Raw genomic sequence first — 13,007 nt, forward strand, 5'->3', positions numbered from 1 at the left:
CAACACTTACCCTACTGTTGCACCCCCTGGAGTTAGAATAGTAATTTTTACCCCTATACTATCCAACACTTACCCTACTGTTGCACCCCCTGGAGTTAGAATAGTAATTTTTACCCCTATACTATCCAACACTTACCCTACTGATGCACCCCCTGGAGTTAGAATAGTAATTTTCACCCCTATACTATCCAACACTTACCCTACTGTTGCACCCCCTGGAGTTAGAAAAGTAACTTTTACCCCTATACTATCTAATACTTACCTTAAATGCAATTTAATATTATGCGTTGTAATGGTATGCGTTGTAAAGGTATTATGCGTTGTAATGGAAATGCGTTGTAAAGGTAGTTTTTAAAAATGCGTTGTAGTGTCATGCGTTGTAATGTCATGCGTTGTAATGGATTATGCGTTGTAAAAAATGCGTTGTAAGTGCATGCGTTGTAAAAGTGTGCGTTGTAACGTCATACATCCGGGTCATCTAGATAGTCTTGGACCATCATCTGCACTCTCATTGGTGCTACCCCTTGCTGTGCCTGTGCCTCTGCACTTGACCTAAGTCCTGCTAAATAAAGCCAACCCATTGCAGAAGTTGGCAGCAAACTTGAAGCATTTTTTGCTGTGGTTTTGGAATAGCTAGTGATGGTGATGGCTGCTGCTCCAGAGACTGCAAGCCAAATGCACCACCCTGTGTGGCGGTGAATGCTTCAATTCAGAACTACTGCCCCTGCATAGAATTTGCAGTCTTTCTGCTTGATCATTTGCTTTACTGACGATCCAAGATTGGAACACTAAGATATCCATTTAAAAGAAATGAACGTGGCCAGAACTGTTTTGTATTGTGGATCTAGTATGTGGAACAGTCTTTGGAAAACACAATCTCTATTTGCAGCCTTTTATTCGTGTTCAAGTGTAGGATTAAGTTATCCACCAAAGAAGGTGCTTCTTCATTGACCTTAGTGAACGTTCGTTCCACCTTTTTCAACACATCCTGTAGCAGATGCAACAACAGTATTGCTTACCTCATTTTACTGCATTCTTTGCTATCTTCCCATGCCATAATCTCGAAAGGAACTTGCACTTATATCAGGCACATCAGTACCTCTCCTTTCTCCAACTCAATTGTCATTGCTTTATCTGTTGCATTCCCTCTTCTTTGAATTACATAATCGTTGATAGACCTGTACAGCTCAAACAGGCCTAACAGCATGTAGAAGATTGAGTTCTAATGTGTTGGCACCTTCTGTATGAGGGCTTTTACAGGTTGGCTACTAGCAAGCTGAAGGATCTTTAACTGTTTCCAGGCTTTGAATAAATTACTGAAATAAGTGCATATTTTCGTCAGGTAACCAGTATGTTGCAAATTACATCTTTTTTTCAGAATGTCCTGCTTAATTAGGTTGATGCAATACACTAAACACGGAACTCTGAAATAATCACCGTCAGCCATGGCTTTAACTATATAATTGCCAATAAAAGTGCCAACAATTCCAATTACAAGACCTCTGGTATAATCCGTTCGTAGACCTTGGTTTTAAACTCTTCCAAGTTGTTGGTAGCTGCAGGCAATTTCTCCATGATGAACATTACAACTGTTGCATGATGTGAATGCCCTGCAAAGCATCATTAGTGGGGAGACCAGCCTTTTCCTAACTTCTTGGAAAAAGATCCAGTGTGTAGTTATGCACATGTTCTTTTACTTGACAACTGTTCCACATGTCGGAACAGAGCTCTGCTTCATAGTGTTGTCCACCAACTGCCACACTTCATGATGCAGTACTGGCACAGTGACTCTGGCAAAATTGGTCTGGCTGGGAGCTTTGAATACTGCTTTCCGTTGTAGCACTAGGCTTTTTTGTGGTTCTCTTTCACCACCAGGAGCTATGTTTTTATGTACTCTTCCCACATGATTGAGTGTTTTTGTCTTCAAATGGTACAGTTGGCCTTCAGTACCTTAGTGCCACGAAGCTTACCACGATAAACTTTCTTGTGGCAAATGAAGCATATCGTGATGTTATCCTCATGGTGGTTAAGCATAAAGAAGTCCCAAACTGGAGAGACCTTTCTTATTGTGCCAAAGCCTGAAGAACTGGAGGTAAATCTAGGTGGTTTTGTGGTTTGCCTTTCTATAGAGTGTGCTGTGACTGCGGAAAGGGAGGTGGTGGGGTGGCTGCAGGTTTCCGGGGTCTTGCAAATATGAGAGCCGGTGGTATTGGCGGAGCCACATGCCCCTGAACAGGTTGAGTAGAGGTGATCTGTACCTCCTCTGTGCCCCTCTCCAGTTTAATGATCACTTGCTCATCATCCTCATCACCACCTGCCTCACTTGCAAGGCTTTCAGAAACCTTCATTTTCGCTTTTCTCTTGGACTCAGCAGGGGCCCAATCCATGTCCAAAAGATGGAGGAGCACTCTCTCTTTTCCTTGCTGGAGATTGTGAAGCTTATTTTGACAACAGTTTGCTCAGTAGGAACTTCAAACACCTGTTCTGCTTCTACTTCTGGAAGAACTGTTGCTGACTACGGCTCTTGTTTCCTGCAATATTTCAGTTAGCAGCTGAGAGAATTTCATTTCAGATTCACTGCTCTCCATGACTGCAGTCACTTCAGTGCAGAGAGATAAGATCTTAGGGTTTGGTGGTGGCAGTGCTATTGATACTGGAGTGATCATCTAAGCTGCTTTCTGCCCAGAGGAGGGTGCGGTAGGTGTGTCACATTTCCTGAAATATTCTGAGGAATTTATGCCAGTGGTGGCAACCAGCTTCTACTCCTCCCCACTGGCCCCTGTCTTTGAAGGAACCTCCTTCTTTGGGGCCATCTTTTTAGCACAAGCAGTTGGTGCTTTGAACTTGGAGAAGAAGCACTTAGCAGAAGAGAACTAAGGTGTCCCTGACAGCTGATTTCCCTCTCTGTATCAGTACTATGTGTGATGACTTGTGCACCTAAAAGCAAAGCAACTAAAAAAGTCAGTGAAACAAGGGGAATCAGGATCTAACTAATGTAACACAAGTGAAGTCATAGTCATCTCAAATGCTTAACAATAATGTACCCAAAACATGCATAAACTATTTTTCACATGACAGAGGATGCAAGACCTGGCTCTTCGACTGAACCTCCACACCCAGGCGGATCAGTAGCCCCCCTTGAGATCCTCACAGGTGAGCAGCTGCGCTATACAAACACTTGGTTGTTTGATTGATTGAGAGGAAAAATGTAATAAATACATTAAGTATTTGCTGGTGCTCCTCCAGGTACAATAATACTCTATCGGAGGCAGCGTGATATGGACAAAAATTGAAAACAATACAATAAGCATTTGCACGTGCCCAAGCATGCATCATGGGGAATCTATAGGAAGCAGGGGAAGGCAGGCAAAATAGAATAAATACATTAAATGATTGCTGGTGCCCCACCAGTGACCATGGGTACTCTATAGGAGTAAGGGAAAAGCAGGCAAAAATTGAAAGACTACATTAAATGTTTGCTGGTGCCCCACCAGGTCCCATGGGAACTCTATTGGGAAGCAGCGGGAGGCAGGCAAAAAATTAAACCAATACATTAAAGAATTGCCGGTGCACTTCAAGGGCCCACAGGACCCTATGGCAGGCAGGGTGAGACAGGCCCACATAAAAAAACAGTAAATAATTGATAGCGCTCCAGTAGTGCCCATGGAGACTCTGTGGGAAGCATGGGCAATATAGGCAAAAATAAAAAAAATACTATAAATAATTGCTGATTGCCCACCAGGGACCATGGAGACTCTATGGGAGGTAAATCAATCGGGTTTCTTATCCAGCTAGTCACCCATTAGGGTCTCAAGGCTCTGAGACCCTAAGGGGAAGCAGGCACAAATCAAAAAAGTATAAAAACGACAGCACTGTACTGCAATTATCCAAAAGTAAAAAGAAATATATCAAGAAAAAAGAGGAAAAAAGAATACAAAAATACTAGTCCTCTTCTATCGGTGTTCCAAAGAACAGCTTTTAAAATTTGAATAAAGGGATTAAGGCACACACTGGCTGCAGAAAATGTTGGAAACTGACTTACACACTATATGGCCCAGAAAAAAGAGACCTAGAAAACAAAGACAAATCACCACTAAACACACACACACTAACTGGTTCCACAAAATAGTAGTCGCTGCACTGCCAGCGAAGACGGAGATTTGAGATCAAAGATAAGATGGCCCAAAATAAAACCACACACACACACACACAGACACACACACAACCATACACACACACACACGCTACATAAAATGGCCACTGCCACATGGTCAGCAAATGAGGAGGCATGGAGAACAAAGAAGACAGTTACTCTGTCCTGCCTGAAGAACCTTTCCCCAACTAGTCAGAAAAAAACATCTTGCAGCATTGAAGGGAAAGGTTTGCAAAGATTTTATTTATCTAATGAGTCTGGGCCCACACATGCAATTGCCCTTCACAAACAGCCATCAAATTAGCAATGACAAAAACAACATTTTAATTAAGTTAAAAAATTCCTCAACCACAATATCAACCATGCCATACATAAAATAAAAACACACACAAATGGTGGGAAAAGGTGGAAGAAGGTAGCTTAGAACCAATGAAGAGGTTTACATGGGCCAGGACCTCAGGAGCTACCCCAACCCTAGCAGCAACTGACATTTAGAACCTCAAACATTTTTTAAAAAGCATATAGTACAGTCGCAGTAAGAAGTGAAAAATACATCTAAACTACACCCAAGTTCCTAGTGCAGGGCAGAATAGGCCCCAAACAGTAAAACAACATCACAGTAAACTGACAAACAAATCAGTATTAATTTCACAAAAACACACACAACAAAATGGAGAAAATGTATACATAACTCCAGGCCTCCGCCATCTAAAAGCACAAACATTAAAATTCCAACCCACCCACCAAGAAAGATACAAAATTAAAAATTAAAAAGGAAAAAAAACACTGGTTCATTTCCGTCCTCAAACAACAAACTTTTTTCAAAGTGCTGCATTTAACTTGATTTTCTCCAAAAAGTTAAGATTGCAATGGTATGGATGCAGAGAGAGTGCTGTTTTCCCCCCAAAATTCAATTCGAAAGTGACCAAGGGTTGGACAAAGCAGAGGGAGGAGTCTTCAGGTCATGAAGAGGAAGTTGCTGCTATGTGTACAGTAGCCTTCCAGTCTCTATGGCGCATCCTTCCTGTTTAAAAATAAAATAAATAAATAAATAAAAAGTGCATTTCACACAAAAAATACCCAAATTGTCGGCTGGGGTAAAATATTAACTCAAAAACACTTTTTGAGTTGATTTCCCTGCACTTGAAGTAAAAAAACTACCCGAAATGCTGACCGACGACAGCCTGTGTTAAAGAACTGCTGTTAAAGAACTGCTGCTGGCATTCTCCTAAAGGCCGCTGAACATTCACGTTCTCGCAATCTGTATTTTCCAGGAGAATCGGTTATGTGTAGTGGTGTTTCAGAGAAAAAATAGGAAATTATGCATCACAAGACTAACGCAGAATGAGCCAATTACTCCAATTACTCCAGTGAAATTAAAATTATGCCCGGCCTAGCCACAATCTTGCCATTCCTGGCATCATGGTATGCATCCCTTAAACGATGCTCACCATCTTTGCAATGTTGAAGCATTTGTGGCATGATGATAGCCATCATTTAGCAGTGAGCAACACTGGTATATGGTGGCAACTCCAGGTGTGTGATGGACAACCATGTGAGGGTCATCCTTACCATCTGCCACCCATTGCTGACACAAAGTATGGATATCACGGCATGTGAAGCTGAAAGTTAGCATGTGAAGGTGTGCAGGAAAATTTGGGATTGTCTCTGTCCACGTGGGATGGAAGTAAATGATTGTTTTTTTCAATCTGGCATATAAAAATGAAAAGAAATAACCCAAGCATTTGAGTAAATAATGTAGCAGCGACTACAAAGATAATCCTTCTGGAACATACCTAAGACCTAAAACTTTCCCCCAAAAATTGGTGTATTTCAAGTATCAAAACAACTTAATGCATTTCTAAAAGCTCAAATGAGTGGGGACTCTACTTCTGATGCTCGGGCTTTATTTTCCAGATGCAGGTGGTATTATTTGCTGCTATGGTAGATGTTTCTCAACTTATTTGGAGGAATTCCATGTTCTATGTGGACAGTTTTTTTTTTGCATTATCAACATTATATTACTACTGCTTGCGGCTTGTAGGATCCAGATAGCCTACTGGATATACCTGCTGTCTGAGTCTCTATTCAGAACTCGACTCAAGGTATAATTCTCTCCTATACCACCAGTTAATTTATCAACATTCACTTTTTGTTGTATCTCTTGCTTCATGTAAAGGACTCATGCCATGTGCACATTTTTAATAAATATATAAATAAAACACATTTTTAACCAGCATCTTTGAAAATGCTACTGTAAAAAGCACAGTTTGGCCTCAATTATTTCAACATAAGCTAGGAGGAAGCAGTCCAGCTCAGTCATTTGCTCGGTGCATTTTCTAGCAGGCATTAGTTCCAACATTCTGAAAGTTGACTCGCCGACACTGACCTAGAATTTCTTTTGACTAAAAGCAGTATCTCATTATAGTTCTTTTTTTTATTTTGTAATTAAATAAATCCTAACACATACCACAGGCCTTTTAATAGTTGTTGCTAAGCTAAAATTGCTCACATATACAATTTTTGTTCTGGGCAATGAGGTCACGTTACCTATACACTCTTAATAGCAATTTGGGTGTAAACCAGTGTTTCAGCCAAATCAGTATCATGAGGCATGTGGTTATAAGGAATACAGGTTACCTTATATTTCAGCATTTCACTCCAAGTACTATTCATCAAGGACAAACCTGGAGGCATCTGTACTACAAAAAAGTCCCGGAATTATGAAATCATATGGGCAAATAGGTGCAGTGATATCAATTTCCACATTATTCCCTATTTACAGGCATTCATTAAATCTTAACCCTTCTCGCCCTCTCCCGCCCCCATGCCCCTGCACCTGCATCCCAAGATTATTGTAAATTCCATGTGCAGAATAATAGCAATGGTTTTACCACATCACTTGGGATGTGACATCTGTATTTTATGAGATACTTACTGCAGTTGTTCCGCTGAGTTGACAAGCAGCATTAAGGACAAAAGTGGCAATGAGCTGCCATTTTATACTTGGATCTGTGAACATTTCCCATATTTTCTTTGTTTTCTCGCCATTTAATGCATACATTTCTTTCTTTATGTCATCCAACTCTGACGGGTCATTCACAGAACCATGGAATGTCTTCAATGCTAATTCAAGAAAAATAAATAGTTTAATCAATGATATCCATTATATGGGGTGACATGGCTATGTTTCTATTCAAACAACAACTTGGGTTTTGGCTCTAATCAGTAAGGCTGAGCCCTAATCATCAAATAAACAAAACATATGCCAGTACTGATCTGATTTTCAAATATTATTCAGTGAAAGCTACACGAAAAACAAACACTGTAGCCTCGAGGAAGTAAATTCCATTCCTTATTTAATGAATTTTTTTATTTTATTTTTAGATCATTCTCTTTTGAAAATATAGTTGCAGACATTTTAGAAAAAAGTGAAAACGCAGTGACAACAACAAATGTTAGAATACCTATTAACAATATTTACAATACTCTTCACGCCCAAACCACAGAGAACATAGATACACATTTAAGACATAGACACCACATGGACAAATTACTTCAAAAATGTCAAAAGACACAACACAACCACCCCGTTTAGAAGTGAGAAATATTGTCGAACTTCGTTCTCATATTTTAATGGAGGAGCCAAACTGTTAAATAATTATTATTAAACAACCTCTGTGCTAACCACAATATTATTCTAATAATTTCAGGGTTTAATTCTGAATGCACAGGGGTACAATTTTGTTAAACACATGTTTGGCGTTTACTGACTGATAGGAGTGGGAGGGAAGATGGCAGCCGGCTAGGACGCCAGGTCGGGAGCTCCGAGAGAACTGCCCTATGTGAGATCAACGAACAGGCTATATTTTCCCGTCTCTTTGCTGCGGAAGAAGATGTCTTGACACCGGGTGAAGTACACGAAAATCCAAAATATACTAACAGTTACGAGACCCCCCGCATGTAGTAGACGCACAATATGAAATATGTAAAGGCTCCGGATACAACATGCCACCGGAGGGATTAAATATACCCGCAGAAACCTACCGAGTCGGAAGATCGCAAAACAGGTGCCTGATTTTTCTTACACTGAACACTTTGTCTCGGCAGGTGAGGCAGGAGAAACGGGAGGAGCAGAAGTTTCCCCCTTCTACGAGTGTGTGGAGCGCTGCACAAAAAGCTCGCAAAGCCGTTCGGCAAGCTGCGTGCAGAGTGTCCTTTCCGTTCCGAGGCAGCGGGGGCAGTGACAGAACATTCCCAACAGCGGAAAGCAAGGCAGCGGAAGGCAAGGCAGGGTGTGAGTCATACTCAACCGGGAGGCGGCTGTGGCGCTCTACTAACAAGGTCAGACAATATCTGTGCAAAGGAGGATTTTCAAAACCTAACCCAGTACTAGTGGACCTGTGGGACTTGTGCCCTAAGCAGAATACGGACCAGGAAAGTTGGGTTACTGTGCAAAATATCCCAGAAATAAAAGTGTTTTGCTCGCTCACTAGTGTAATAAGGGAGATTTTCTGGACCCCAAGTGAGGGCGAAGAGATAAGCACAACCAATTCTCTTAAATCGGTCAGAGCATCGCTCTGGATGTTAAACCCAGGTACTACTGAAAGCAAAAGAAGTGAGGGAGAGGGGGTAAATTGCCTGGGATTTGCAAATACTGGAGGGCCAAGTGTACCTACTCAATTACAAGAGACACAATCTAAGACACAAGCCAAGGGAGTAATAACAAACATTGAGCATGAGAAAAGCAGGTCTACCTATTGTTTAAGAAATAGAGACTTTTTCCAAAACGCAACTCCAGTGGACCCTAAACAACACATTGCCCCTCGCAGTACGAAGAGAAACTCAAAAAAACAGGTTAAGCTGGACTCTAGTAGTTTCTACACGAAAGGGAGGATTCGAAAAGAATCAGGGAGTAGTGGAAATGCGGCACTCCCCCCCCCGTGTGACCCCCTCCCTTAGATCCTTCTTTAACATCCAAGAACAAAGCCAAAAGAGCGTGGTAAAAGGGACCAACTCCACGAAAATTGTGACAACTTCCCTGGCTTGCGTCCCTGTACTAACCGAGTCCCATACCAAATCTGTCATATCATCAGCCCCTTTAATGATGTCTGAGGTAATCTCTGACCCTATCACCTCGGCTATGCCAGCTCAGCCTAAATCAACAGTGGACTCTCAGCTGACTCCGGCAGACGATCAATTGAATCCACATCAGAGTGAGATTAGAGTCCCGGGGAACCAAACACAAATCTTGACCTTAGGTTTAAGTCCAACAGACCAGTTCCTTGAGAAGATGCTGGAGGAAATGAGGGCAAAATTTGCAATATCAGAGATAAATCAGGGAAAAATTCGTGAGGTATGTGAGGCCCTAGACACTAAGATGATTGCATTGAATGATCGGGTTACTGAAGTTGAAGCACCAGTTGAGGGACTATCCAAAAAAGTAGAACAAAATGAAAAAGACATAAGGGTTCTAAAAGAGAGGGAAAAAAGTACGAGTGACAAACTGGAATCTTTGGAAAATCAGGCGAGAAAAAACAACATACGAATATTAAATGTCCCTGAAGGAAAAGAAGGGGTAGATGTCAAGAAATTTATAGTTCAACTATTTGAGGAGCAATTCCCTTGGACCAAAGAAATAGGACTAGATGACGATATTCAAAGAGTCCACCGCGACCCCTTTGGCAGAAATAAAGAGAGGAAGAACCCAAGAAAAATCTTAGTAAATTTTAAAACCTATAACATCAAGGAAAGAATCCTGAGTGAAGCTTTAAAGAAAGGCCCTCATAAAAAAGATGATTGGACCTTCAGAATCAGATCAGATATCTCAAAATCTACCCAAAATAGACAATGGGAACTCGGTCAATACATGCAGGAACTAAAAGGTCTAGGAGCCTCAGTACAGATGAAGTTCCCGGCCAGCCTCAGAATTATGTGGCGAAATAAAATGCACAACATAAGGGACCCAGCTGAAGTCGCTCTTTTCGTCGAACAAATGAAAGACCAGGCAAAGAGTCAATCAGGGCCGTCTACAGGAGTTTGAATTATACTTATTACAGGAGTGTAGGGTTGCGGACTTAGTACTTGGTGATTTAGCCTAGTGATTGGGCATCTAAACATTTATTTAAAAAAAAATTTGGAATATATACAATCTGTATAAATCCAAAATATATGTATATACAAGGATGAGGAGAGCCCACATATACCAAAATGAAGAGAAGGGAAAAAAAAAAAAAAAAAAAAAAGCGGGCAGCCTTGGAGCTCAGAAGGGGCATTAATATACCCCAATACGATAGAGAGGGAGGCTTCCCCAGGGTGGGTTATGTATCATTCCAAAATATAAAAACTCAAAAAAAAATGCACAGGGGTGGGGAGCAATTTAGGGAAAAAATCAAAAAATATCCTCAGAATGCAGCAAAAATAGAAGAAAAAGCAACAATGGGAGTTATTGTGGACCACCTAGGACAAGTAAGAGAAAAGGGGGTAAAGCGGATTGTAAGATCAGGAGAGAGAAGAAATGTCAGGAAGAAACGTTAACATATTATCTTGGAATGTAAATGGTTTAAGGCTACCAAGTAGAAGGCGTCGAATTTTGGAATACTTAAGGGTATTAGATTGTGAGATCATAATCCTGCAAGAGACACATCTATTAAAAAAGGAATGGGACGACATTATAAAAAAAATGAGTTGGGTAGATTGCTATGTTTGTACAGATCAGGAGTGTGTCGTAAAAGGGGTAGCTATACTCTTTAAAAAATCAGTAAAAGCCCGAATCGAGAGAACTGAAGTTGATAAAAAAGGTAGATGGGCGATTGCTAGGGTCAGAATTCACAACACTCCATATACGATAGCTGGGTATTACGGGCCGAATCTAGATGACCCTACCTCGCTACAAAATTTATACACTCTTTTATTATCGTCAGTAACTCCAGTGGTCTTAGGAGGAGATTTTAACTTGATTCCAGACCCCAAGACAGATCGCCTGCCCCCAACGAAATACATAAATCTCCCAAAAATGAGGGAATGGTTACGAATCTACAGAAAAGATTTGGGGTTGGTGGACATCTGGAAGGAGAAAGGTGATAAAACTTACCCGTTTACGTTCAAAAATAAAAGACTGGGCCATCAATCCAGAATTGATTTTTTTCTTGTAGAAAAAACGATAGTATGTAAAATTATTAGGGTTGAGCATTTACCAGCCTTACTTTCAGATCATTCCGCTGTCCTACTCAAAACTCAATTGGGCATGGCACAGTCTAACATAAGATGGACGGTGGATCGAACCATATTCAATGACATACAAATCATTGAGAATCTAATTAAAGAGTCGGAGAACTTCTTTGAAAATAATAAAGAGGGAGTATCTCCTCAAACCACATGGGATGCATATAAGGCTGTTATTAGGGGGAAAATACTCAGTCTGGCCGCATATAAAACAAAAATATCAAAACAAGACATTAGTAGGTTGGAATCCGATATTAAAAATTTTGAGTTATTAATAGAAGCGGAGGTGGATCTGGAAAAAAAAAAGAAGTTGGAAGTAGACAAGTTGGCATACGAGGAAAGATTAACAGGAATTCTAGAAAGTAAGGTTAGAGAGAGATGGGAGGTAAGCAAGCTCACTCATTATGAATATGGGGAGAGCTGCAGTAAGTTGTTAGCATGGAAAACGAAGACCGATACCAATAGAAATAAAATTCTTAATATCTTACCACAAGACGGTACTGTCCTGTGTTCAGAAGAAGAGGTAATAATGAGAGAATTTGTAGACTTCTTTTCTTCACTGTACACTGAAGATACTGCTCTACCAATTGAGGACTTAGAAGAATACTTATCCAATTTGGAACTCTCTAAGCTAACTAATATGGAAAAAGAAGATCTGAATGCCCCATTCACTAAAGAGGAAGTAGAAGAAGTAATAAAGGGTCTGAAGAGAGGTAAATCAGCAGGTCCAGATGCCCTCCCTAATGAACTATATAGTAAACTTAGGGAGGTTATAGCTCCCCCGCTCACAATTTTGTTAAACACAATTTACTTGGAGAAGGGGAGACTCCCTGACTCTTGGAATGAAGCTACGATATGCATCCTGTTGAAACCCGGTAAAAATCCAGTTAAATGTGAATCCTACCGCCCTATAAGTTTACTCAATTGTGACTATAAGATCTATACACAAATATTAGCAAAGAGGCTCGGCAGGTTTGCAGGAAAACTGATAAAAGAAGATCAGAAAGGGTTTATAAGGGGTAGACATTTACAAGATCTTACACAGGAGCTTATCGGATCAATAGATATAGCTATAAGCGAAAAAATCCCACTGACAATAATAACATTGGATGCGGCCAAAGCATTTGATAGAGTTAATTGGGCTTTCTTGAATGCTACTTTAGCAAAATATAACCTGGGAGAAAATTTCCAGGGAGCAATCAAAGAAATTTATCGTGCACCAAAAGGTAAGGTCCTAATTAATGGGAATTTAACAGAAAACATCCCCATATTTAGAGGGACCCGTCAGGGATGTCCCTTGTCTCCCCTTCTTTTTAATTTATATATCGAGCCTCTGGCAAATAGGATCAGAGTCCACCCTGAAATAACACCTTTCAAATTTCAGACTTGGGAAAACAAAATAGCCTTATATGCAGACGATGTGATGATTTTCACGAGTAACTATATAGGTTCGGTTCAGGCAATATATGACACCTTAAGAAACTTTGGGAGGGTTTCAGGTTACCAAACTAACCAATCCAAAACTGAGTTAATGAGTTGGAACTCCCAGGTAGACAACACATACACCAGGGAGAAGATTAAATATTTGGGAATAGATCTGATTAAAAACCTAAACAAGATACCTGAGATA

At 40.6% G+C, this 13,007-nt stretch overlaps 1 protein-coding gene across 3 annotated transcripts in view; it reads right to left on the reverse strand.

The window, feature by feature from the left end:
* Positions 1-13,007, reverse strand: part of LOC146783986 (solute carrier family 2, facilitated glucose transporter member 11-like) — a 408,912-nt gene that overhangs the window by 197,101 nt on the left and 198,804 nt on the right. The window contains exons 1-3 of one of the 3 annotated variants that reach the window (XR_014970423.1): positions 8,201-8,426; positions 7,092-7,279; positions 372-5,177 (exon numbers count right to left, since the gene is read on the reverse strand). Coding sequence is in view for 1 of the 3 variants with exons in the window: in XM_085633328.1 (XP_085489454.1) it covers positions 7,092-7,279 (188 nt within the window). In the remaining 2 variants the exon portion in view is untranslated. Of the gene's footprint in view, positions 1-371; positions 5,178-7,091; positions 7,280-8,200; positions 8,427-13,007 lie in introns of those variants that run through there. The other 2 variants (XR_014970424.1, XM_085633328.1) reach the window with 2 other exon arrangements.

This window comes from Triturus cristatus, chromosome 11, assembly GCF_964204655.1.
Source record: "Triturus cristatus chromosome 11, aTriCri1.1, whole genome shotgun sequence".
NCBI lineage: Eukaryota > Metazoa > Chordata > Amphibia > Caudata > Salamandridae > Triturus > Triturus cristatus.